The following is a 24,952-nucleotide window of genomic DNA, read 5'->3' as shown; positions in this document are numbered from 1 at the left end:
CGCACGCATTTCATTTGTATTTTCATAGAAGATGTGATGCACCATATAGTGCATTCTGCCAACACAGCACAGAGAAATGTGATACTATTGCACGCATACAAAGCATTAAGAGATAGTTCTAAGTGTAAGTTAGAGCACAGTGTGTAAATCACCAATCACCATTGTAGTCACAATGTTTAGACAGATATGGAAAATGAATGGCGTGCTTGTTATTTAGTTGCCATTAATACTCCATCAAAAAAGAATCAGAGAAGCCAAAAGAAAGCGCAGAAGAAGAAGAAGAAGAAGAAGAAGAAGAAGAAGAAGAAGAAGAAGAAGAAGAAGAAGAAGAAGAAGAAGAAGAAGTGCAAACGGCATGCATTGGTTTTGTAAACATTTGTCTCACAACAAATAGCCTTACCTTTGCACATCTGCCAACTGCTTGCTCTCCCTCAATCTTCTTCTATTGTTTCCGTCACTCCGTTGGAATTTACAGAACGACTTCGGTCCTCTTGACTTCTGCCAGCTATACGCTATGGCAGTCAATAGAGACAATCCAAAGAAATCCCATATGGCTTTGTCGATGGATGGAGACACGGTTGATCAAAGACGATTTTGAAGCGAATATGCTTGCAAAACGGGGCTTCAGTTTGGCAGCTGTCCCCCCGGCGCCAAGGGGGAGTGGGTTTGTGTGACAGTGGTAATGTTCAGGGAGAACGCCTCCTCGAGTCTCTGACTAAACTTTCTCTATTGGTTTGCCGCTTGCGAGTTTGTCGATATATCATTCAAGTGTATGAGAAGTGTATGAAATATGTTCAGCTATATGCTAAGCCAACAATAGCCCAAATAAGTAAAATAATAAATTCCATGATCTTGCCTACCTTTTTATTTAGGTCATCCAGTGCATCTGACGCCAAGACAAACAAAGTGCAAAAATGAAAGTCTGTTTTGGCCATTGCATTGTTAAAGTGTATGATACATTGGTAATAACATTTGTGATTATTAAACTGGGGGGTCGTTTCACGGAGTAGACACTATGGAACAGCGCGTCACCACCATTATATTTGGTGAGAAACTGAACAATTTCCTTTGAAGAGATGCCCAGACAGAGCTCATTCCCGCGCATGCACTGGATTGAGACCGGCTTGTAGCCTTGCTGGTGAGCGCGACGTGACAGTGGCAGAATGGTTTCCGGACGAACAGTGGGCAAACACTGATAAGACTGACTTTGGGAAGAGTTTCCTTCTGAGGGACCAGCCACAGATAGGCATGTAAGTGTCTCCTCCTGCACAGCAGAACAACAACACCACAAGGAAACACCGAATTACAGGGAAAGGCTTCCGCTCTGCCAGTTAAGCCTAATGAGATCCTCCAGCTTGTGTTTTTGTCTTATTTTAGACATAGCCTATAGGCCTGACCAGCAACAGACTGACTGCCGAGGGGGTCACTATCATCCGTTGTCATCGATGTCTTGCCTCTCTCGATTAGTCAATAGCTGAATTCTGTCACTAGATCAAGTAGTAGGCCTACTACTTAAATAATTTCAGAACATGGCTGTTCAGAGGTTTATTTGTACACTTACAATATAGACCTGTGTTGTTTAGGAGTTTTCTTTCCTTTGTTTTCAAAGATGACAGCTGAACCTTGGATTTCACTGGGTCCATATAATAATTGGACTTTTAAACATAACAGCCTCATATGACATTTTCCTTGTTTTTTTGTTAGACCCTGCAAACCCAATTAAAAATGCCCTTAAAATACAGACCCTCAAAAGAGGCTGATCTCTAGGCCTAATTCTTGTTTCATCATCAGTGCAACAACCCCCTTAAAAAAAGCAAAGAAACAAACAAAAACAAACAAACTGTCAACATCTAATTAAGTAAAATATGTTAAACAGCACTAGGCTATATATTTGAATTCCACATGTCCTCACAAAAGGTCGGTGTATTTCCCTGGGCCTTGGGTAAAAAATAATGCCCAAACCTCAGCTAAAATTTGGCTCTGGCTGACAACAGCCTGTTGTAGCTGATAGAGAGACCTCTAGTGGCAACTTTAGACTATTTTTTAATAATCAGACTCAGACCATTACTTTGCCCTTATGTTCATGAGCTCTCAAGTCTCACTCTTTGGGGGTGAGTTTCGCTCATTTCCCCCCTTTGACTGGGAATGCCCAATTTGCCTTCCCACCCTCAGTATTTTCATAGACTTCACTCCATGGAATGGCCATAGGAGAATTTTCCAATCAGAAAACTGTTGTACGTAGGCCTACCGGGCAGGGCTAAGTAATGTGCATTCAAAATTTTAAAAATCATACCTCCGCTCTTGTGTTATGACACCTTAGAACTGTGAGAACGAAATCATGGTCATGCCAGTGGAATGATCTAAGCTTTGTCAGCTGAATCAATAAATAATAATAATAATAATAATAATAATAATAATAATAATAATAATAATTATTATTATTATTATTATTATTATTATTATTATTATATTTATTATTTATTGATTCAGCTGACAAATAATAATAATTGATGAGAGGACAAGGTTAGGCATTGATGAGAAGCATTATTGTGGAGGGAGCATTGCATAGGCATATTGGGCACATTGGGCAGTTGTATCTACTACCAGCGGGACAGTTACCTTATACTGTATTTGACATTATCATGACATTGCTCTGAACTTAATCATGCACTGCAAAAGAATATTGGGAAAGAAATTTAATGAAAAACAATATTGTGACAGTGTTTTTTAAAGTTTTTTTTGTTTTTTTTTAATCCATTTGATAGGACAGTGTGAGAGCTGGATAGGAAGCTAACTGGGAAAGAGACGGGGAGGGGTCGGAAAAGGTCAGCTGCATGGCAGGCGAGTGCCCTACCGGTTGGCCACTGCAGGGCTGTGACAATGTTTTTTAAAGCATGAAATGAATATGAACCAAATAACATCAAACATACAGCCTGTTTTAGTATCCCGGATTTGGATTGTATCCCGGATTTGGATTGTATCCTGGATTTGGATTGTATCCTGGATTCGGCATTTGGACGTTAACAGGTTGAACATTGATCACAGTGGTTGTCTGCTGCTGCATTTTGCGGATCTTGATTTCACGAGCGACCTGGCACATGGAGCACGCGGTGCAGCAGCACACCTGCCACCAGTCATCGCAGAGAGAGCCCTGAAGGGTTTGGAGAAAACACATGTAACACGCACACACACGCACACACACACACACACACACACACACACACACACACACACACACACACACACACACACACACACACACACACACACACACATACACAGTGAAAACCATTAACATGCATAACTATGCAATATTGTGCATAGATACACAATAGTGTGTAATTTCAGTTTATTTCCAAAATGTATCCTGCCCATTCATAAATATGATCATATTACTAAATACTAAGAGAGAGACAGTTTACATCATGCCCCTGGCTGGATACGAACCCATGACCTTGCGGGTGGTGCTTTAACGTGGCCACAGCTCTTCTGACTGTTTGGCAGTCCCAATGTGATATTTTAACAGATAGCCTACATTAGCTAATGGGTGCACACATGGTTGACTTGTTCGCAAACATTCACATGCATGGTAGATAATAAAGAATATAGGGAAATATTATGTTAAAATATAACAAAATAAAACATAAGATAAAAGAAAATAAAACATACAAACATACGAACATACATAAATACCCACAAATAATGAATAATAATTAGTGCACATTTAATGTTTCACAATTAAAATTAATGGATAATAGCCTGTTGATAACATTGTCAACAATGCATCATCTTTTAAAATTAATTAATTAAAACATGAATTAATAATTTAATTTTACTGCACCTGTGACATCTAGACGTCTCTTTGACGTCCTCCTGAAAGTCTAAATCAAATGTTTGACGTCCAGATTGGGTCAGGCTAACCTGCACTTCATTTATTATGTCAGAATTAGTCTTGATTGACCAATGCAATATAGACATGATCTGCACGTCCAAATAAATCAGTAAAGCCTGTGGTTCAATTGTTTAATTACAATTTGATGTCCAAATTGTGGACCTAATTTGTTCATCATTTTTTGGTCCACAATTAGTCTAGGACAGGCAGACGCAATATAGACACGATATGCATGTCTATATGTTTAGTGGATTCATAATGGCGGATTTACGCTGAAATATGTGAATGGAAAGCACACATTTGGGAAATAAACCACCAAATACACACTTTGAAGGGATAGGCCAGATCAAATTGAGGGCCTCCCCGTCCAGAGACTGAAATAAGTGGTGTGAAAGTGTTCCTGGTGACCCAGCCATTGTCCGATTCTATCAACACTGACCATAGCTTGCTTTCGAATAGTATGTGGGACCGTTTGGTAGTTGTTTGGATGTTTTTACATATGAGCGATTTACATTTCCAGAGGACAACAGTGTTATTTAAAGGGATATGACACCCCCAGTTCAAATTGAGGGTCTCCCTACAGTCCCATAACAGTTTCAATGGTGATGGCAGAATGCAGCATCTAAAACCAGTGCCATGACACAAATCTTGGATCCACAATGTGTACCTGTATCCCATACTGCTTCCGTACTCCGTATCGCAGGGCCAGGTGGATGGGAGATGGAACCCCACCATCACAACAAATCAGCCCACAGTTTTCATTGTAGTCGGAGAGAGTTGATCCAACAAAGCAAGGATAGCACCACAAAGCACAGCAGCCTGGTCGAAGGGACAGACAATGAGAAAGGCAGATACAACTCAGTATTGGATTTAGTTTTCCCCCCTTCCCCGCACATTAAAGTAACATTAGGAAGTTTTCTCAGCTTTGAAAGTAATATCTGCAATAACCATTTTTAGTGGTGGATTCATTTGGGCAGTCATGGGTGAGCGGTTAGGGCGTCAGACTTGCATCCCAGAGGTTGCCGGTTCGACTCCCGACCCACCAGTGCTCTCCCCCATCCTCCTCCATGACTGAGGTACCCTGAGCATGGTACCGTCCCACCGCACTGCTCCCCATGGGGCGCCACTGAGGGCTGCCCCCTTGCACGGGTGAGGCATAAATGCAATTTCGTTGTGTGCAGCGTGCAGTGTTCACTTGTGTGCTGTGGAGTGCTGTGTCACAATGACAATGGGAGTTGGAGTTTCCTAATGGGCTTTCACTTTTTCTTTCACTTTATTTGCGACAGGCACTTTATCACTTTGCCAGTGCTGAAAGGGCTATAACAGCACCACTCCAACTGCAGATTTTGTAGGAGTAGGCCTAGTCTACATTTTGATTGAGAGACTATTCTGCAGTTTGTAGGCAGTGATGGCCAGCTTGAAGTTTCAATCCAATCCAATGCCACATATTCCAAAACACCTTGTTTTACCTGTAAAATGAGGGCATTTGGCCAAGTAAAACCAGGTCATTTGGAATATGTGGGCCTGGGCTTCTGAACCCCAGTTGCCAATCACTGCTTGTAGACAAGCAAAGAGGAAAATTACAGTGCTTTGTGTTCATCTGTAAACTCAGTCAGGGGACTGTCTGCTACACTCACATGAGGCCATGTCATTGAAGCAGTCGAAGGTGCCTGAGCTCCACACGGTAGGGCTCGACATCAACGGCTGCATCACAGTCACTGTTCCCGCCATGGTTACCACGTGCCAGTCTGAACCTCAAGCTGAAGACAGTCTGAAAGACAAGTAAATTATTTCATAAGCATAGTGGAGCAAAGTGTGTTTTTTGGGAGTGCAAAGCTTCGTTACTCTCTCACCCATATTCAGGTTTCAAACACTCTTGTTTGAAGGCTAACTCTAACCAAATATAGTAGATAAGAGGAAGATACTTCAGGCTAGGACATTTCCTGGATCCATGTGATGTCAGGTGGACGCCCCTTTAGGAGACCTTCGGTTAGGAGACCTTTGGATACGGTTGAGAATAAATGGAGTTCCCTTAGCGCTGCAGATGGCAGTAGAGCACAGCTTGTGCTAGCCACCACCAAACATCACAAAAACGGAAGAAGAAGGAAGTGACAACAGGGGGTGTTCACTCACGGAACTAGCTACTAGCCACAACTGGCTAACCCTAATCCTACCTAAGTGCAAAATGAATGGGTGTCAATGAGTTTTCTACTATTATAATTTTTGTGATTTTTTAAAATCATTTTTTGACCTGAAATATTAACTTAATATCCAGTTCACAGGTAGAAATAATAAGACCTCATTTGAGTAGTGTTTCCATTATTTTGCGCCACTAGATTATTATATACTGGGTCACAAAGCTCAATTTTTATGAGGCCAAACCCATAAACATTAGCAGGATGGGAAAGAAAGAAAAGTGTGAAAGCCCATTGGGAAACTCCAACTCCCATTGTCATTGTGACACAGCACTCCACAGCACACAAGTGAACACTGCACACAACGAAACTGCATTTATGCCTCACCCGTGCAAGGGGGCAGCCCTCAGTTTCGCCCCATGGGGAGCAGTGCAGTGGGACGGTACCATGCTCAGGGTACCTCAGTCATGGAGGAGGATGGGGGAGAGCACTGGTTGATTACTCCCCCCACCAACCTGGCGGGTCGGGAGTCGAACCGGCAACCTCTGGGATGCAAGTCTGACGCCCTAACCGCTCACCCATGACTGCCCATAATGTAATGTAATGCTAGCGAGTACAGGTCAAAATCTTCTTCCCTGCTGTAAAACTACACACCTGAAAGATTTGTCAATACACCCACCCATAGTGCTTACCAGGAATGTTTTGTTGATGAGATTTGTGACAGGAAATAGCAGTAGCAATGTATTTAGCATATGGGCTCCCTTTTCCATTCCATACATTTTCCCACAGACTTACCAACGCTCGCCAACTAGTGGACACTCCATAGGAACTGCAGTATGCATGCAAAGCTAACTGGCTACAATGGGAACGAATCAGTGTGAACATTCTCCCTGTATTCTAATTTCTCTAGTGACAACACCCCCTTAGGAGACCAAAGTTGAGCACACGCTTTTGCATTACGCAGAATTTGGAGTAGCTTTCTTAAGAAATTCTTAAGAAAAAACTTAAGAAATTCTTTGTCTCTCTCTCTTGTCTCTGCCATTGTACCACATTGGATCATATTTCAATTAAAAAAGCATTTACTTTTTACATCATTACTAAGCTCCATTAGCCTGGCGACGCCATCCATGTACTCCACCCAAAGATTTTGGCTCCGCACATCGTCTGGCAAAAGCCTCAAGCTTGGTTCTCTCAGTGTTTCGCCAATCAGCAAACAGTTGAGAGTGGTGACGTAGAACTCACCCGCGAGCTCTGTTACTGATTGGTTAAGGTAACTATATTCACACTTCCGTTTTGTTATTTGTATGCCTTTGCGACGCTATAACGTAACAGGTATGCTAATAAAGCACGATATGGGTTTTGATTTGAGTTTGGAACTTCAATTATGAAGGAAAATGAAGGAAATGAAGGAAAAACCGAAGTCTTAGTATTCCATCCCAGCACCAGCGCTCTCCCCCCCAAAGACCTAGGCCCACTCAAAGCTAATGTGAAAGACACAGCCAAAAACCTTGGTGTGACGCTAGATTAATTTTTTAACATGGACAAGCAAATTAATTTGGTTGTGAAATCTAGTTTTTATCAATTAAGGGTTTTATCCAAGGCTAAACCTTTTTTATCTTTTAAAAGCTTTGAGATGGTCATCCATGCTTTTATTACCTCCCGCCTGGACTATTGCAATGCTCTATATGCTGGCATTAATTCCTCATCCATCTCACGGCTGCAATTAGTCCAGATTGCTGCTGCCCGCCTTCTCACCAAAACACGAAGGCGGGAACACATAAGACCTGTGCTTGCAGCTCTTCACTGGCTCCCCATACGTTTTAGAATAGATTTTAAGATTCTTTTATTTGTTTTTAAATCCCTTCATGGCTTGGCACCCTCTTACCTGTCCGATCTTTTAAAAATGCACTCCCCCTCCAGGGGCCTCAGGTCAGTTGACCAAGGCCTCCTAATCGTGCCCCCCTCCAGACTGAAGAGTAGAGGAGACAGAGCCTTTGCGGTCATAGGCCCCAAACTCTAGCCTGATAAACCAGACTAAATGTGGATGTCTAATTTAGTCTGGCCTCGATGCATAATACATCTGAAGATTGTTGATGAGAACAACCTTCCCTTAAAACCCTGCCCGCTTTGATTCAAAACACATCTTTGCGTTGTAATTGGTTTGCCAGATTCGTGGCATTCTGGCTTCATTGAATCATTATGTGAGGCCAGACCCACCCGTAGACAAAACATTTTGCCGTCCAGCGGGTGGCGCTGGTTCACCAGGCTACCAAAACTCTGGAACGAGCTCCCAGCCCACATACGTTCGGCCCCATCCCTATCGGTTTTTAAAAACCATCTTGAGACACATTTTTATGCCTCAGCTTTTAACTCTCTATAAACTTCCTAGTTTTTCTTATCTAGTGTTTTACTTATTATTTGCCCTTCTTCTAATTTGTTACATGAGCCCTCTGTAGTTTTAGCATATTTATTGGCACCTTAATTAGCCTCTTTTTTATTTTTATTTCTTCAGACACTTATTGTATATATGCACTTTCCATTGGTTATTATTGTTTTTAAGTGCTTCAAAGATTACACTGTTTCTATGTTTATTTTTATTTATTTTTGTTGTTGTCTTTGTGTGTCTTAAGGGGTCCTCAAGTCCTTTTATCTGCCTGTCCAGCACTTTGGTCAGCTATCTTGTTGTATTTTAAAGTGCTCTATAAATAAACTTTGACTTTGACTTGACTTGAATTAATTTAAATGATAGAGTAAGATCAGACCATCTCCCATCGTCCACGGAGACAGATTCCTCATGGCTTTTGCCAGACTGATTGACGGAGTCAACAGTCGGCTATTTGCCCAGGCTAAAGCTCCATAGCTACCCAATAGAATTGTGAGAGTGGTTGTAATTTTAAAAAAAAACCAATAAAATCTTAGATAATAAGTGACTCCTTTGTAAAGGATGTCTCTTACAGTGGGTTGATTCTTGCTAGCTGTAGGTAAAGGCAGAGAGGCATTTCTGATACAAATCAGGATGTGGTTTGCATTTGCATGGCATGCGACCCTCCCCCAACTTTCTAACCATGAGACCCAAATGGACCATTTATGAAGAATTTTGATGTAATCATTAAGCACATTTACTTAACCATTTTAATTAAAAAATATGGTATTAAACTATCAGTTTGTCTGCTCTTGAATTTTACGTTCAAGTGTCTTTAATGTCCAGTAAGATTTTTAAGATACGTTTAAAAGAAATGAAACTGTCTGGTGGTCTATACTAAAAGCACTGAACCTTGCGGTCCTCGTATTTTTAGATTTTCCAATTTCCTGAACCACCCAAATGAGATGCAACAGTGGGCTATACTGAAAATCATAGCCATCCAGTTACTAAATTGGATTAAAATTAAGTTTATTGTCAATGTCTTTACATGCACTGGTCATACAAAGAATTGAAATTATGTTTCTTACTTTCCCATGCAGACATAGACATAGACTTTCTGGCCTAGGCCTACACATACATAACAACATAACAAATAGCCTACATAACAACATAACACACTCATTATGCATATGCATGACTAAAATGAAGTTTTTATGGAGCTACTTTTAGATTGTACATGGTATGTATGTATTTTGTAACTGTTTTAATGTACTAGGAGTTTGACATCCTGATTTTACTTTTAGGCTACAGGTAATTACATAGCCTACTGTAGGAGTACTAGTACATCCAGGGCCGGATTAAGATGGCCTGGGGCCCCTAGACTACAGGTTGCTGTGGGGCCCCCAAGAAGGCAAATTTTGTGACAAATTTACATAGAGTGTCATAATTACAAGCTAGGAATTAAGAATAACATGTCTACCAACCGTAACACCACATGTGAATTTTTCAGTATTGCATCTTGTCAGAATTCTGCATTTTTTTCACTTTTGGGCAATTAGGGGCCCCCTGGCAGTTGGGGGGCCCTAAGCTGCAGCCATATCTAGCCTGTGCGTTAATCCGGCCCTGGGTACATCCTTAGTCACTGATGAAATGTTAAGATCAAATTAAAGCTAAATTACTTATCTTTGTACCATTTTGAAATATATAATCAATTATAAGTATTTTTTTATTCCATGAACCCAGCCAGTAAATACCAAGACAATGCCTTTAAAAAACACATAATTACGACCAGCATGGTTAATGTTACAATTAGGCCTGTTGTACGCCTACATGAAAAAACGTAGATCATTGGTGACGCTTGTGCAAACCATGCCCCTTGTCTCCATGTTTCAGATACAGACATTTTTGCAAAGTGCATGAAAGTCCTTGTGCACAACCCACCAGTTGTCCAGGTGCAGGTTTAAGGCAGGGAACTTGGTCAACAGGCCTATGAAAACTTAATTTAACACAGCACACTGGAAACTGTTCTTTTTTTTCTCTTTTTTTTTGGAGCGAACAGCACGTTTCGCCCATTGCGTCCTCAGGTTCGCTCTTTACCATCCCCCATAATCCAGGTGTACAAATAAGGTATTTAAGGATACCTTATTTGTACACCTGGATAATGGGGGTTGGAAAAGGGCAAACCTGAAGACGCACTGGGCGAAACGTGCTGTTCGCTCCAAAAAATGAAGAGAAAAAAAAGAACAGTATCCAGAGACATTTTTGCATTTGTCCTGGTTTGTATTTGTCCAAGCACACTTTCAAATGTAGAGTTTAAATCCTTTCACATAAATAACTAAAACAAAAAAGTAGGCAACATCGTACAATTACTGAAGTAATCACACTATCACCACAAACAGTTGACACAAAAGACCATGTGCTACATGACTGTAAATAGCACCTGTATTAGAGCTACACAATGTCTATACCCAAAGCATTTCCCAATTCCACAGTAAAAAAAAAGCCCATACATTTTTCTGTATCCATTCTCTATTCTCAACAGCTTGATATTAGTGTGTGATATTCTGATGATATTTTAATATGACTTTCTGATATATTTCTTTCATTGTCATGCCATCAATCTGAGGGAGGTGTACATACCTGAACAATTGCACAGGTGCCCGTATCTGGATGCCCTAACACAAATACCCGCAGTGGCTGAGCTGGATTTGAAAGTTTCTTTCACCCCCGATGTGAGGGCTTCTTTGTAAATGGAAAGTGAAGCTGTTGCAAAGTTGCAGCTTACCGGGACAGGATGTGGTGCAGGCCTACAAACGCGTCTGGACAGGTGCAATGTTGGTTTTGTGTGGTCCATAAAGCGAGAAAATGCATGTACTTTGTAGACATATCCCCAAACACACAAACACCACACATTTTGTACAAAGGCAATTCTGGGTAATGGTGCCAGAACAAAGGTGTGAAATGGAACTTAGAAGCCACATGACTCCTCTTTCAGTAGGCTATTGGTGTTTAGAGAGAACACACAACAATCTTCTTTTTTCAATGTTGTCTACCTGAAGGGGAAAATAGTCTACCATAAGCTTTCCTCACAACAATCATCATTATGATCTGGCCATGTTTAATTTAAAACTCGAGACTGTCATATTTTATATTTTTTAGGCCTATTTCATATTTTATCACAGTGTAGGCCTACACAGTAAAATGTTCTAATTGGTCATACTCTCTAGTGTTGAATTAACATTGCAAGATTTACAGACCAGAAAATGTATTTACATATGAGACTTTCAAAATGCTTTGCTGTTGATGATTTTCTTTTGGAGGGGAGAGAAGTTTGGTGATGGAGAAGTGATATTAGTTCAAATGTCTGGTGAGTTGGTGAGTTGGCTCATACGTCTGGTGAGTTGGCTCATACGTCTGGGGAGTTTATTTATATCTACTCCAAGAACCCACTTCCAAGGGTTTCAGAGGCTTAAGCATTTATAGGTCCGACATTTTTACACAGTTTCATATTGATCACATACACTTTACCTTTATTGACAGAAGTTAAATAGACCTACTGTAGGGGCTTAACAGGGGCACTGAAACAATTGTCATGTTTCCTCCCTCAACCCTTTCTTGTTTTGCATTTTAAATGCAAATGATTTCATAAGAATTCTCAATCTCAATTCATATGAATTCAATATGAATTCTCAATCTGTGCCACATATTTCAGGAGTGTGGGGACGTTGTGTGCACATATTGATGAAATTCAATGATGCATGATTGGCAGTGTTGGGAAAGTTCAGTTGCTACAGAAACTATCCAGTTCAAAGTACAGTTCACACAGTTCAAAATGAACTAGTTTGTTCATAGTTCATAACTAATAGTTTGTTCCTATTCCATTTGCAAGAGGTTCTTGCATGCTATATTGTTCAATATCAAGCCTTACACCACAACGATTATTCTTTTTATCAGAAAAGTGAAATATGCGTTAGATGTGATCTTATATTATTGGGTCTCTTTGCAATGTATTTGTTTTCATAAGGGAATGTGGCTCCCTATTAACACCCTGAGGTCCAGCCGTTAGTTGGCCATTTTTTAATTGAGTGAAAAGAAATCTTTGGATTTTCTGCACTCTCTGTTTGCAGTAGCCTCCGAAGTCACACCTATCTCTATTCGCATACCCAGTGTGAGTGGCTATACAGAGATGTGAACACACCCCTGTCAGCCAGCACAAACAAAAGACTCTGTGGGAAAACAAAGATAATATCCTGCCAGAGCACAATAACAGATACAGTAGCCTGACATACAATTAGCCTACTTTTTTACACTTTGTACGGAAATAACAAAACATTTCTAAATGCTCTTTGTACTTTTATGCAGCCAACACTTTTGCTTACAAGGTTGAAACTTCAAAAGTCTTGGCTAAATATATTTATATAGGCCTATTGTGTTTTCTTGCACTGTTCGAAGACCGCTGAAACCGTTTCTTTTGTAGGCCTACAGTTGTGTTTACACTCAATTTAGCCTAAATAAAACATGTTTGTATTACATTCACTTTAGGCCTACTCTCATATTCTTTTTTGTTAGGCTTTTCAGAATACAACCATAGCCTATGTGCCACATTAGTATAGATGTTTACAGTTAGTTGAAATACTTGAAAAAAGTAAAGGTGTTCCAAACAGCCTGTGAAAGCCTCTGAGAGGCCCTAGACTAGCAAAGGCGCAATTCGTTCACAGGCACCAGAATGAACTCGTTCATGGTTTGTTCACCAGCCACTAAATAGTGATTGTTTGTTCATGTTTGCCCAAATTATGAACTAGTTCATAAACTACCACACCAAATTCAATAAAAATGCCCTACTACCCTATGCTGCGCATCCCACATTTTCCACAAATAGGCCTATACCACACCAACCTAAATAAAAGTCCATGCACAATAAATGTTATGAAGGTTATTTGCTATAAAGTGTAGCCTAGAATAGCATTCAATGTCTTAAAAAACTTGTTCCTGTGCACCTGCTATGCAGCTATTTTAGAGGTTGGTTGCTACCGCACCAAAAATTCTCAGATCAGCGTTCTTAAATGCTCCATTTCATCACAAAGCATCTGAAAAGGGCACTATTCCGGTAAAATACTGGACTTCCTCTTTCATTCTTATTTTTCTTTTTTTGTGCAGATGTGAGCACATTGAAGAACTGACTCTTTGTCTGGTTTTGAGTGTTTCCTCAGATGGTGGTGGTGGTGACTGTGACAGGGGTGTTGGTGGAGGTGGGGAGGAACGGTAGGTGATCAGATATGGTGGACTGCAAGGGTGATCCACTGGGTGGCAGTGTGTGTGTGCGTGGCGTGCGTGTGTGTGTGTGTGCGCGTGCGTGCGTGTGTGTGTGTGTGTGTGTGTGTGTGTGTGTGTGTGTGTGTGTGTGTGTGTGTGTGTGTGTGTGTGTGTGTGTGTGTGTGTGTGCGCACGCGCGCGAGCGTGAGTGCGTGGACTTTTTCAGGGCAACTGAATGGCCTAGTCCTACAGGTCATTTTCTTTGAAAATATAGCATACTAATAATACTTATTATTATTATTATATATTCATATAACATTGGTATTATTTTCTCCACCATAAGGTTGCTATCATGAAATGCTTAATATGACAAATGCAAACAAATAAAACCTTCACTCTTCAAACATGCATGAACACTCCTGTAGATTTGGGGGCGGGATTAGTGAAGCGTCCTGATCACACATCCGGTGTCATGGCTGCCACCCTAGCAAACGCGTGGACTCTGTAGAGTTTTTACTTACGGACTTTTCTCAAATCTGATCCAAATCAGTCTGTCATTTCATTATTTATTTGTAATATTACCCTGGGAAGCCATGGCGGAGGCCATATCGGAGAAAACCAGTGGACTGTCATTCGCAGAGCAGCAAATGCTTCGGCATGGATGGCAACCAGGTACATGGGCTAGCATGTGGCTAAGCAGAAGCTACTTTCTCTCTACGTAGACTGTCACAATCATTTTTCTCCCCACGGAAAGTAAAACTTTATCTTCACTTCACAGGAAAGGGTCTGGGTCGGTTAGAAGATGGAATGTCTGAGCCAGTCAAAGTCAAAGTGAAGACTGACAAAGGAGGGGTAAGCCGAGCAGCACGTTTGATGTGCCTGATATCGTGTCATGCCAAACAACTCTCAAATCTGATGTTCGACTTCATAACTCTGCTTACAGGTTGGCCATAAGCTGAGCGATCAGTTCACATTCAATTGGTGGGATCATGTTTTCAATAAGGCTTCCACAAACCTGTCAGTTGAATCTGGTCAGGTAGGTTTCATTGAATTATTTGATAAAATCACACACATTTGTACACATCACATTAACTGATCATTTTGTTGGAGTAGTCATTCATAATAGTACAGTAGTCATTGATAATAACGTTGCCTGTCCTGTGTTTACTTATCATATGAACAGGATGGAGTAACGATGAAGAAAGTCAAGGATGAAGAGGAGGAGGGGATGATCTCGAACAAGAGGCCACTCAAGGCTAAACTGGCCAAAAACATGCAATATGGATGCTTCGTCAAGGTACACAGATGTCAGAACAGTAGACTAGGCCCATGTATAGGCTAAAAGGACCAAATTATTATTACAGCCAAAGGGGACATGAAGCCCAAGCCTCCGTGCTACCTAAAACCCAACTCCATATTAGTTTATATTTATGTTCTCATATTGTGTTAACTTTGCACTCTTCACTTGTGCACATTCACATGTTCTCCCCAGAACTCCTAACAATAAGTACAGTATCATGTTAATTGTTAATGGTTTTTGTTTATTTTGGATTGTAGTCAGCCACTCTTCTGTCTGGTGAAGTGCAGCCTGAGCAGAGAGCATCAGGTTCAGATGACAGCAGCGACTCCGATGACGATGATCGGAAACTTGACCTCTCCTCTGCCACCAAGTAAGACACAAACTCTGAGATAGAATAGAATAGAATAGAAAACCTTTATTGTCAGTATACAAAGTATACTGAGATTTTAGCTTCCCTATGAAGAGCACAGTCCTTTATACAGCGTAGATGAGCATTGTCCAGTAAGTGTGTGTTCATTGTTGTAACAGCTTTGGGGAAGAAGCTGTTCTTCATCCTATTGGTTCTGGCTGGCAATGCCTTGTAGCGCCTACATTGTAGAGATGACATTATTTGTGATAACTTAGAACAGTGGTTCTCAAACTTTTTGTGTGAAGTACCGCCCAAGAAAATATTGAGCTCTCCGAGTACCACCTCGACAACCAACATTAGAATATCGCAGCAAACGTCTTCCATATTCACTTTTGCCAGTCAATACAGGAGAGGTTCATGACGGCATCAACAGCCACGGTCACATTCAGTGCAAGTTTGTACATTTCTTGCTTGCCTAGTATTATTCTGCATTATGTTGTCAGATTCATACAGTTCAATATTACAAAATGATACCAAAGAGACATTTTCGACTGCAACAACTTGATCAGCCTTCAAATCAATGCACAAAAAAATGAATTCTTCCAAGTACCACCAGAGATGTCTCAAGTACCACCAGTGGTACACGTACCACAGTTTGAGCAGCACTGTCTTAGAATATTGAGTTTCCTATTAGTCTACATTTAAATGTGTTCATTGCAGTTCACTTGTAGAACATGTTTGGTGTATATTCATTATTGCCCACTAGGTGGTGCATTGTGATTAGAGACTGTGTTACAGTATTTTCTCAATTGGTTTTGTACATTTCTCGAATCTCTCACAATTTGCAAAACATAATATTCATTCTCAAAACAACTTAAACAAATGGCAAAACACAGTGGATGACCTGCAAAACCGCGTCTCTTGCTCAAAATCCCTAGTTTGTCTTTCAAAACCAAGTTTTTGTGTCAATAAATGTGTCAGTGCCAGCAGAATGGTTAGTCATTGTCATAGTGTATGGACAAGCTAGTCAAATTGATCTGTCATGTTGTCAATTGACTAGTACACTCTTGAGGATCTTTTCTGAAGCGAAATTTTGTTTAGATTGGATGGGAAAATGTTGTAAATTCGACTGTATGTAACACTGATCAGCTAAGACTGGACTAGATATACATTTAGAGTATGACCTAATTATTGACAGACATCTCATTGCAAAATAGAAAAAAAGCCAACTCTGGTTGAGGTGTCAAAATCCGCCCTCTACCACCCCTTTTTATTTGTTTTGCGGGCCCATATGAATAAAAATATAGAACTGTAAAGCAAAATAAATTTAAAACAATGCACTGATATTGTATAAAGTGCACTTACTCGCTCGGGAAATTCTAGGGGAATTTTGTAATTTTACTTGGAGCATAATTATACAGGGCACATGAGGCGTATAGTAATGTAATGCAGTACAGTGCCTATGAATTACATGCCTGTTTTCCCTTTGAAATATGATTCCCTTTTACTGCCTTTGTTTAGAGACAGTCAATACTTACCTGCGAGCAATTTACCAATTCAGATTGTATTTATAGACAAAATCCAATGGAAATTATACAGTGCTTGACGCATTATGACAGCTTGGTAAATCATTTGGCAAGACTTATACTACGACATAGGACCTAAATGTTTTGGGGGGTGAGAGTTTTGTGTATTCAGTGACAAAGCTTTTTGAGTGATTTGACAAAAGCAATTGAGAACGTACAGAAAAGCTGAGAATTGTACACAACCATTTTATGGTGGACGAAAGCATTTGCTATATGCTGAAAACTATGAAAAACTGATTTTATCATGTGCACAGCTAACACCAGGAAGTTACAATTGAACAAAAAGTTTTGAGAATGATTATTCTGTTGTGAGAGATGTACAAAACCAATTGAGAAAAAACTAATACTGCCTTACTTGATTAGTTAGCACCTGGCACTACCATATAAGGTAGACGCCAACTAGTATACCCAGCTCACTTGCACTGTTGTTGCGTGCTGACCTGCTGCTGCTGTAATGTTTGCTCCTGATGCGTGAACAAAGTAAGACAACAAAACGGGACTGCTTGTGTGGACATTCTTTTATTTGGAGATACATTGTTATCAGGTTTTTCAAGTTAGGCAATAATGTAATTAACCAAGGTTAAGTGATTAGGTGAAATCTCTTGGCACTTCATGAATTTTGTCTTCAATGACATGTCCACGGAGATCCTTGTGTCCCTATTGTAAATACCCATTCAATTAATGTATTCTCTCTCTGCAGTTTATCTGATGCGGAGCTGTTGAAAATCTGTGGAGGAAGGACCGCTCACAAGTAAGTGTTCCCCATGGCATGCTGTAGAGATTTCTTTCATTTCTAAGCTGCAGGTGGTGTTTGTCTTTTGTATGTTGAATTTATATTATTATTACGACTGACATGGACAGTCACATTTCAGTGCGACACATCAGGTCCCTGAACCAAAAAACAACAACATATTCTCTCCCCATATCCAAATGAAGTGTGCAGTCAGCAATTCCCACTTTAGCCTCTTTTTGTTTCAGCACTTGTGTGCAATGATAAATGAATCATTTTTTCATCAGGGTTGGGATATTAACTTGTTAATTTTGATTAATTAATCATGTGATTCGATTAATTAACACGATTAAAAAAATAATCGCATTATAATATAGCTACATATTTCTGGATTAGACCAGTGGAGGGCAGTGTTACGCCTGATGAACAGCCTGCTGAAATTGAGAAGAGTTCTCTCTTTTTTTTAAAAAATGAATAATATTTTTAGATTAAGCTTATTTATTGTAATTATTCAAAATCCATGTGGAAATTTTTTTTACTCTTCTCAAGTCAGATATTTAAATGCGATTAAAGCGTGATTAATTTGATTAATTCATTTCAAAGCCTATAGATTAATTTGATTAAAATTTTTCATCAAGTCCCAGCCCTATTTTTTATGAGACAGTGCTTTTGCTCACATCCTTTACTTTTAATATTATATTGCAGACTTATAATTACACCATACATAGCAGACTTAAATATCACATAGCAGACAACTCTTGGTTCTCACTTTTTTGTCTACCTCACCTTAATGAGGACATGTTTGCACCATGGTTGGACTTTTTAGATGCGTCCCATCTGTCGGACTTTTTCTGATGTCTCTTTTCTTGGACTTTGACATGTCTTAGTTCATATGTATGCATGTGTGCCTTATGTCTGCCTGTCTGGCATTGTTCTTTATGTGAAAGCTACTTTACCTTTAAATTTCATTTCCCCTTGGGGATTAATAAAGTAACTGCTCTGCTGCTGTGCTTCACCGTGATGTAATGTCACTTCTGTGTGTAATGTCACTTCTGCTATAGTTCTATAACTGCATGAAGCACTATTTGTTACTCCACTGCATCTTGTGTGTATATGTGTTTTTATGTTTTATATGTCTACACTGTCCCTGTATTATTTGTTTTTGTGTATAGCCTATATGTACTTTTTAGATTCCATGTTTGTATGTGTCATGTGTCTTGTACCCTATATGTAAAGACACCATCTTTTTCTTTTAAACTGCAAGACTAGTTTACCTACGGGTACTAATAAAGTCAACTGAACTTAACTGAACTGTGGTCCACAGGGGTGCCAGACACGGCTTGACCATGAGTGCCAAGCTGGCCCGGCTGGAGCAGCAGGAGCAGGAGTTCCTGGCCAAGTACGGCAAGAAGGCCACGCCGGCATCGTCATCAGCCGCCCCTTCCCCAGCCCCCAGCCCCATCCCCGTCTCAGCACCACAGAGCCCCAGCGGAGCAGACGACGACAACAACAACGGTGGCAATGATGATGGTGACAAGGACGTCCCCAAAAAGACCAAGCGCAAGAAAGAGAAGAAAAGGAGAACTGAGGAGGCTGAAGCTGAGATGCCAGATTCTACCACGAATGGAGACGTCAAAGAGACTCCTGACATCCCTGATGGTGGACAGAAAGAGAAGAAGAAGAAAAAGAAGAAGAGTTCCAAAGAGGAAGTAGATGCCGATGCAGACAACAGTCCTCCTGTGGAAGCTCCTTTGGAGTACCAGGAGATCGATGATGCTCAGCCAAAGAAAAAGAAGAAGAAGAAGAAGAAAAGTCACCAGGAGGTGCTGGAGAATGGGTGTGAGGAGGACACCACGACTCCATCAACAGAAGAACCTGTAGCTGTGGATGATCATTCTTCGAGCATGAATGGGGATTGTGAAAAGCCATCCAAAAAGAAGCGCTCAAAGAAGGGGATAACAAACGGGGTGGACTCTGTTGTGAATGGACAAAATGCAGACGTTGCTAACAAGTGTGAGAGAGACTCTAAGGTCTCGGGAGCAGGTACGGAGGACTGTGTTTTAAATCAGGAGACATCCATAGATGCAGACTCCACGAAGACCAAGAAAAAGAAGAAGAAAAAGAGCAAAGAGAACATTGTCACACTCTGCCAGGAGGGAGAGAGACAGAGCGAAGATCTCCAAGAAGTACGGTCAGATGTCCTCATGGATGGAGAAGAGGGAAGCACAGATGTAAAGAGCAAATCTAAGAAAAGAAAAGCAGCTGGACTAAACAACACTGATTGTAATGAAGGTGGGGACATGAGTGTGAAGATAAGAAAAAAAGCAAAGCGGAAAGAATGAAAAAATTGTGAATCTCTGAACAGATGCATCTTACACCTCTTGATTAGGGGTGTAACGGTACACAAAAATCACGGTTCGGTACGTACCTCGGTTTTAAGGTCACGGTTAAGTACATTTTCGGTACAGTATATGGGAACAAAATAGAAAAACATTTCTTCCTCAGCAGGTTGTAAATTTCACCAAAATATTGTCAAAATACAATGAATAAAATGAAATACATTCAACCTGCTACTTTGGGTCGGAGGTTTCATCAGTGTAAGAAATAGTAGTTTCTCCTCAAGGTTTCACAAAGACCAAGCCTCTACAACTGTTTTTTCCTGAATTCTCTCTCAAGGTTCTGCACGAGCCTCTGCATGTAGTAGCAGCATGATGTAAAAACATGAACAGAGTAGCCTTTTACTCAACCTTTCGGTACTTGGTACAGCACTGTTCGATTCGGTACAGGTCTTTTCGGTACAACACGTCGGTTCGGTTCGATATCGTTACACCCCTACCTCTTGATTATTATCCTGTGCTCATATTGTTGTTGCCTTCACCCTGCATTGACATTGTGGGGGTCGGGGAAATGATGCACCAGGTACACATAGAGGTGCACGTCCTTTAACTACTAGAAAAAGGTTCTGTTCCAATAATGCCCTTTTCTAGTCAGTTCTGGCTAGTATGAATCATCAGCCAGGTCAATTTGGTAAGTGGTAAAATCACCAGTGTGACGGACATAGGAAGAAGGAATGTGTGATGGGAAATGTACTTGAAGTTGGGGTGTTCACCTTTGCCAAAAATGCCTTTCATTTAGGTGTTTTTAATTGCCTTTTAAAATTGCTGGACTGTTTTGACCTTTTTTAAAATACCAAGTGCTCTCAAGGACTCTATTATGAAGGGAACGATGAATTGATAACAACAGGGACGTGAATAGGACCTAACGATTAACCTCTTAAAACGTCTACTTAAATGGTTCCTGTGTCTGCATACTTTGACCTATCATGAAGTGGCTGGTACCATTTGAAAGTAGAGACTCTGTAGAATCCACAGGAAGTGACAGGAAGATTTTGTGATGTACTGCCAAGGACTTACAGGGGTTAGAACATCTTTTTTTTCTGAAATGCGGTCATGAAGACCCCCTGGCAATTACTACATTTCAGCAGTACAGCTGATACATTTGACATTGGAAACACATTTGAGGCTTAATCACAGGTCTACTGCAGCTGTTTCTCAAAGGGGATCTTGCTACAGCTGCATATGACCTTTCCCAAGACAATTATGTGTGGATATTTTTGCCAAGTGTCTTTTTGTAATTTTTTTTAGTTAGTCAAAATGCACCCCCCATATAAGGTCTTACTATACAAGAACCTTTTGAGCTAGAAGCCGTATCATAGTCACATATGAAAGCATACCCCTTGAGGTGTTATACAGTCATCAGCCATGGTTGGAAATTACTTTTGGGTAGTATTACAGAGATGTAGCTGTACAGCACTGTATGGTACTGTACACTATGTACAGTAAATAACATGGGAAGAAAAGGGTATTGTTGAGCAAATTTGAAATTCCTCTGTCCCTGGGTGTAATACAGAAGAGTTATGTGACTCATTTGAAAACCTGGACTATGGACTATCACTCAGTCTTTGAATGGAGTTTCTAGCTCTTGCTTTGAGGGAGCTGCAGTCATTCAAAGCAAATGAGCCAATACGAAGCTGTGTAAAACAGGACCTGCCTACTTCTCTTCTAAGGCTTGTCTTTCAGGGCAGGAATGTCACAGAGCCACTCCAGTGGTGCCCATGTAATCAGCAGGGTCTGGGGATCATGTGGAATACCATTGATCATATGAAATATATGGAAGTGTAGGCAAAAACAGCAAAATTCCGAAAAACATGATCATTTTTTTCACAATAAAGTGGTTTAGGTTGAGTGGAGTTGTACAACTTGTGGTTGAAATAAAGTTAAAAAAAGACTATACTTTCATAAACCTTGGATTGTTGCACCACCTGGATTACAAACAATTGCGGAATGAAGATCAAGTTGAAGTTAAAACAGAGACGTTCTTAATGCAATAGAATAGAGAATCTTTGGTTAAAAGTCATTGGACCAGGTACTGCCAAGAGGTTAAGATTTAATCCCATGAAATACATATTTAAATGCAATGATTTTAGATGATGCATTTTCCATTAGAAATGACCTACACTTGTGGAATGGTTGGTTTAGGTTTCCTACTCACTAAGGCAGTGGCAACTCTATTGGTTGATGAGTTCTTTCTTGTTTTTTTGTTTTTTTTTTTAAATGATACGTTTTGGTCATTATTGCCTTGCTGGAGTTTTGTAAATTCTTTATCTTGCATTTGCTAGAGCAGACGATGTATAGTTATAGCCATTATCTACAAATGGTGCAGTGGTGCACATTTCCATGAGTCTTACCCCAAGAACACAGTAACGGTTGATCAAAGAGGTCAGGGCAGAACACAGAACCACATCTTTTGAACTGAAGGTGTTGATTACCTCAAAAATGGCAGTGTTCATGACTAAACCATATGAAAGATGATGCAAAAATGGCACGCGTGTCATGATCCAAGGCCAAAGCCACCACTGGAATATCACCACAAGAAGAGCATAAAGGCTTGCCTAAAGTTTGCCAGAACATTTTGATAACCCATCAACGCTTCTGGGGTAAAAAAAATTGGGCAAATGAATCAAAACTTTTTGGAAGGAGAGCCTCATATATCATCTGGCATGCAATTAACTGTACGTTTCGACCTCAGACGGTCTTCATCAGGTGTAAGACCGCCTGAGGTCGAAACGTGTTCAAAATCGGTGAGCAGCAACAGTGTGCAGATTTTTCCTTCTTTTACGCACGTTTATTTGATCCAGCACCTGTTTTACTGGATTTGCTCGCATCACTACTTATGAAATTAACGCTGCCTTTGGATTAGGGATGCAAATTATCAATTAATTCATTAATCATTAGTTGATAGCCTTATCGATCGACTTCTGATTAATTGATAAGCAGCGTTTTCCCCCGAAATATCAATGTTTCTCGAAAAAAAAAACTACTAAATCTAAAAATGGAAATTAAAAAATTAAAAATAAAGATAAAATACCACATTTAAATTAATTCTATTTCAATTCTTTAATCCAAAGGTGATTTAAATATTCCCACTATTCACACCCCTCTTCACACACACACTCTTCACATGCCCATTTCACCTGGATCTCTTGTCAGTTAAATTGTTGATTAATTGCGATTAATGTTTTTTTTAATCGATTGACGCATTGATAGATTAAAGTCGATTAATCGTTTGCATCCCTACTTTTATTTAAAAAAAAGATTGTCATGTCAAAAGTGAAACCTGGTGGTGGGAGTGTCATGGTTTGGTGCCTCAGGACATGGACAATCAGCTATGATTGAAGGAAGCATGAATTCTGCTCTATACAAATAAATCCTAAAGGACATGTCCGACCATCAGTTAACGACCATTTTTGTTCATGTGTGGAAACCCTTATCTGTAGCCAATTTAAAAACAATTATGCAAAGAAAATTTTACTAAAATTCCTCCAGAACAATATGAAAGACCGTTTTCGGAAACACTTAACTAAAATTGTTGCTGCTGGGGGTGGTTCAACGAGTTATGAGGTTTACGGGGCAATTACTTTTTCACAAACTGTAGGTTCATGTAGGTTCGGAGAGCTTTTTCCCCATAAAAAATGAAATCAGCAATTAAAACGTGTTTTTGTTGACTTGAGATACTTGAAATACTTCAGCATGACAAAGATGTCATGGAGCAAAGAGTTTTAACTGTCTCCTATTGAATTTGTGTGGGTCTTTATGTAAAATGGGTCTGTTTTCTATTTTCTTGAAAAGTTACAGTCAAGTTGCACAGGAAACCCTTGAAAATTAAGGATTTAAAAAAAAAAATACAATTTAGTGAGGAATTGACTTGGCAAATTACCTAATATAACATAACCAAGTTGATGACAATTGTGTACAAATCAAAGAAAAAGAAAAAAGTACAGTATCTTAACATGCATTTTGAATACTGCAACAATGTCTGCCTTCATTCAGGCCATGCAGCAGCTTCCATCTCACAGATCCATCTAGTTGACGAGTGACTACAAATCTTTTTCGTCCAGCTTTTCGAAGGATCACTATTATGAACTGCTGCTGCACAGTCATAGTGAACCCAATCGCTTGCATCAATCCAGTACCTGAAAGGACAAATTAAACATTTAAACATGGTTACTTGAAAATAGACACAAAAAGTAAATGAAGTCAGGATTATTTTTCTCTTATTTCCAGGTATTTAACAAGAATTGAATCATGAGAATTGTGAAGTGCTACCTAGAACTTGTTTCATTAGAGCAGGGGTGAGAAACCTTTTTTATTCGAGGGGCCACTTCAAATTTTAGAAAGTCCTACAAGGGCCACACTATGAACAGAAACCATGATTTCCTCCAGTCTATTTTGAAGGCGGCCACCTTTGCAACAGACCCTACCTTCACTAGGTCCCCTTAAAATATAACTTAATTGCAAATGTAATTTCTAGGATTTCATTTCAGCCATATTTCATGTGAAACGGCATAACATTAAAATTATATCGGGGACTGCATAAGACGGCCTCAAAGGCCGTAAATGGCCTTCGAGACATCGGTTCCCCCTTGCTGTAGAGATAGTGCTCTTGGGTGACAGGCTCATTCCATTTCAAAAGTACTGCAGTAAGACACCAAGGCACTCATTTTCTGTAAACTGCCTTTATTTTATGGGCAAAGCATACATTTATGATAAAAATTCTTCCAACACATTTCTTTTAGAAGCCTTGGAACAAACTTTAGTCAAAGTGTAGGTTGCAGTTTGCTTGATAGTCCACCTACCTACCAGAAAACAATTACAGAATTGATGTCTATAGGTTACCAAAGAACAGAGATTGTTCACTTCCTGAGAAAGACCAAACCAAAATGGGTCAAGGTGTTTTAATCATGCTTTGTCCATATACGTACTGTAATTAAGGCATTTTAAGTTTA

At 40.0% G+C, this 24,952-nt stretch overlaps 2 protein-coding genes across 5 annotated transcripts; one reads left to right on the top strand and one right to left on the bottom strand.

The window, feature by feature from the left end:
* Positions 1-2,526: 2,526 nt before the first annotated feature.
* On the bottom strand, positions 2,527-11,265 carry LOC134448540 (cornifelin homolog B-like). 4 transcript variants are annotated; one of them, XM_063198216.1, is made up of 4 exons: positions 11,175-11,265; positions 5,530-5,663; positions 4,560-4,711; positions 2,527-3,151 (listed from the first exon to the last, which is right to left on the bottom strand). In XM_063198216.1, exons 2-4 carry the CDS (start codon positions 5,621-5,623, stop codon positions 2,939-2,941), a joined length of 459 nt encoding a protein of 152 aa, XP_063054286.1. In that variant the 5' UTR covers positions 5,624-5,663; positions 11,175-11,265; the 3' UTR covers positions 2,527-2,938. The 4 variants fall into 4 exon arrangements, with proteins under 4 accessions (XP_063054286.1, XP_063054283.1, XP_063054285.1 ...); XM_063198213.1 differs by lacking the exon at positions 11,175-11,265 and adding an exon at positions 11,030-11,126; XM_063198215.1 differs by lacking the exon at positions 11,175-11,265 and adding an exon at positions 5,818-5,927.
* Positions 11,266-14,081: 2,816 nt separating this feature from the next.
* Positions 14,082-20,097, top strand: gpatch4 (G patch domain containing 4). Its single transcript, XM_063199326.1, has 7 exons — positions 14,082-14,314; positions 14,421-14,494; positions 14,586-14,678; positions 14,826-14,939; positions 15,200-15,312; positions 17,578-17,628; positions 18,932-20,097. The coding sequence occupies exons 1-7, from the start codon at positions 14,236-14,238 to the stop codon at positions 19,947-19,949; spliced, it is 1,542 nt and encodes a 513-aa protein (XP_063055396.1). The 5' UTR covers positions 14,082-14,235; the 3' UTR covers positions 19,950-20,097.
* The last annotated feature ends 4,855 nt before the right edge of the window (positions 20,098-24,952 follow it).

This window comes from Engraulis encrasicolus, chromosome 5 (genome assembly GCF_034702125.1).
Source record: "Engraulis encrasicolus isolate BLACKSEA-1 chromosome 5, IST_EnEncr_1.0, whole genome shotgun sequence".
Taxonomy (NCBI): domain Eukaryota; kingdom Metazoa; phylum Chordata; class Actinopteri; order Clupeiformes; family Engraulidae; genus Engraulis; species Engraulis encrasicolus.
Note: the sequence above shows the minus strand (reverse complement) of the source record. Positions and strands in the feature narration are given on the sequence as shown.

Excerpts from the sequence above, each read along its gene's own strand:
- LOC134448540 (XM_063198216.1), bottom strand. The coding sequence starts at position 5,623 with ATGGCGGGAACAGTGACTGTGATGCAGCCGTTGATGTCGAGCCCTACC. Across the intron at positions 4,712-5,529 it reads CTTCAATGACATGGCCTCAT|GCTGCTGTGCTTTGTGGTGC; the intron begins GTGAGTGTAGCA and ends CCCTTCGACCAG. Across the intron at positions 3,152-4,559 it reads GGAAGCAGTATGGGATACAG|GGCTCTCTCTGCGATGACTG; the intron begins GTACACATTGTG and ends CAAACCCTTCAG.
- gpatch4 (XM_063199326.1), top strand. The coding sequence starts at position 14,236 with ATGGCGGAGGCCATATCGGAGAAAACCAGTGGACTGTCATTCGCAGAG. Across the intron at positions 14,495-14,585 it reads TGAAGACTGACAAAGGAGGG|GTTGGCCATAAGCTGAGCGA; the intron begins GTAAGCCGAGCA and ends CTCTGCTTACAG. Across the intron at positions 14,940-15,199 it reads AATATGGATGCTTCGTCAAG|TCAGCCACTCTTCTGTCTGG; the intron begins GTACACAGATGT and ends TTTGGATTGTAG.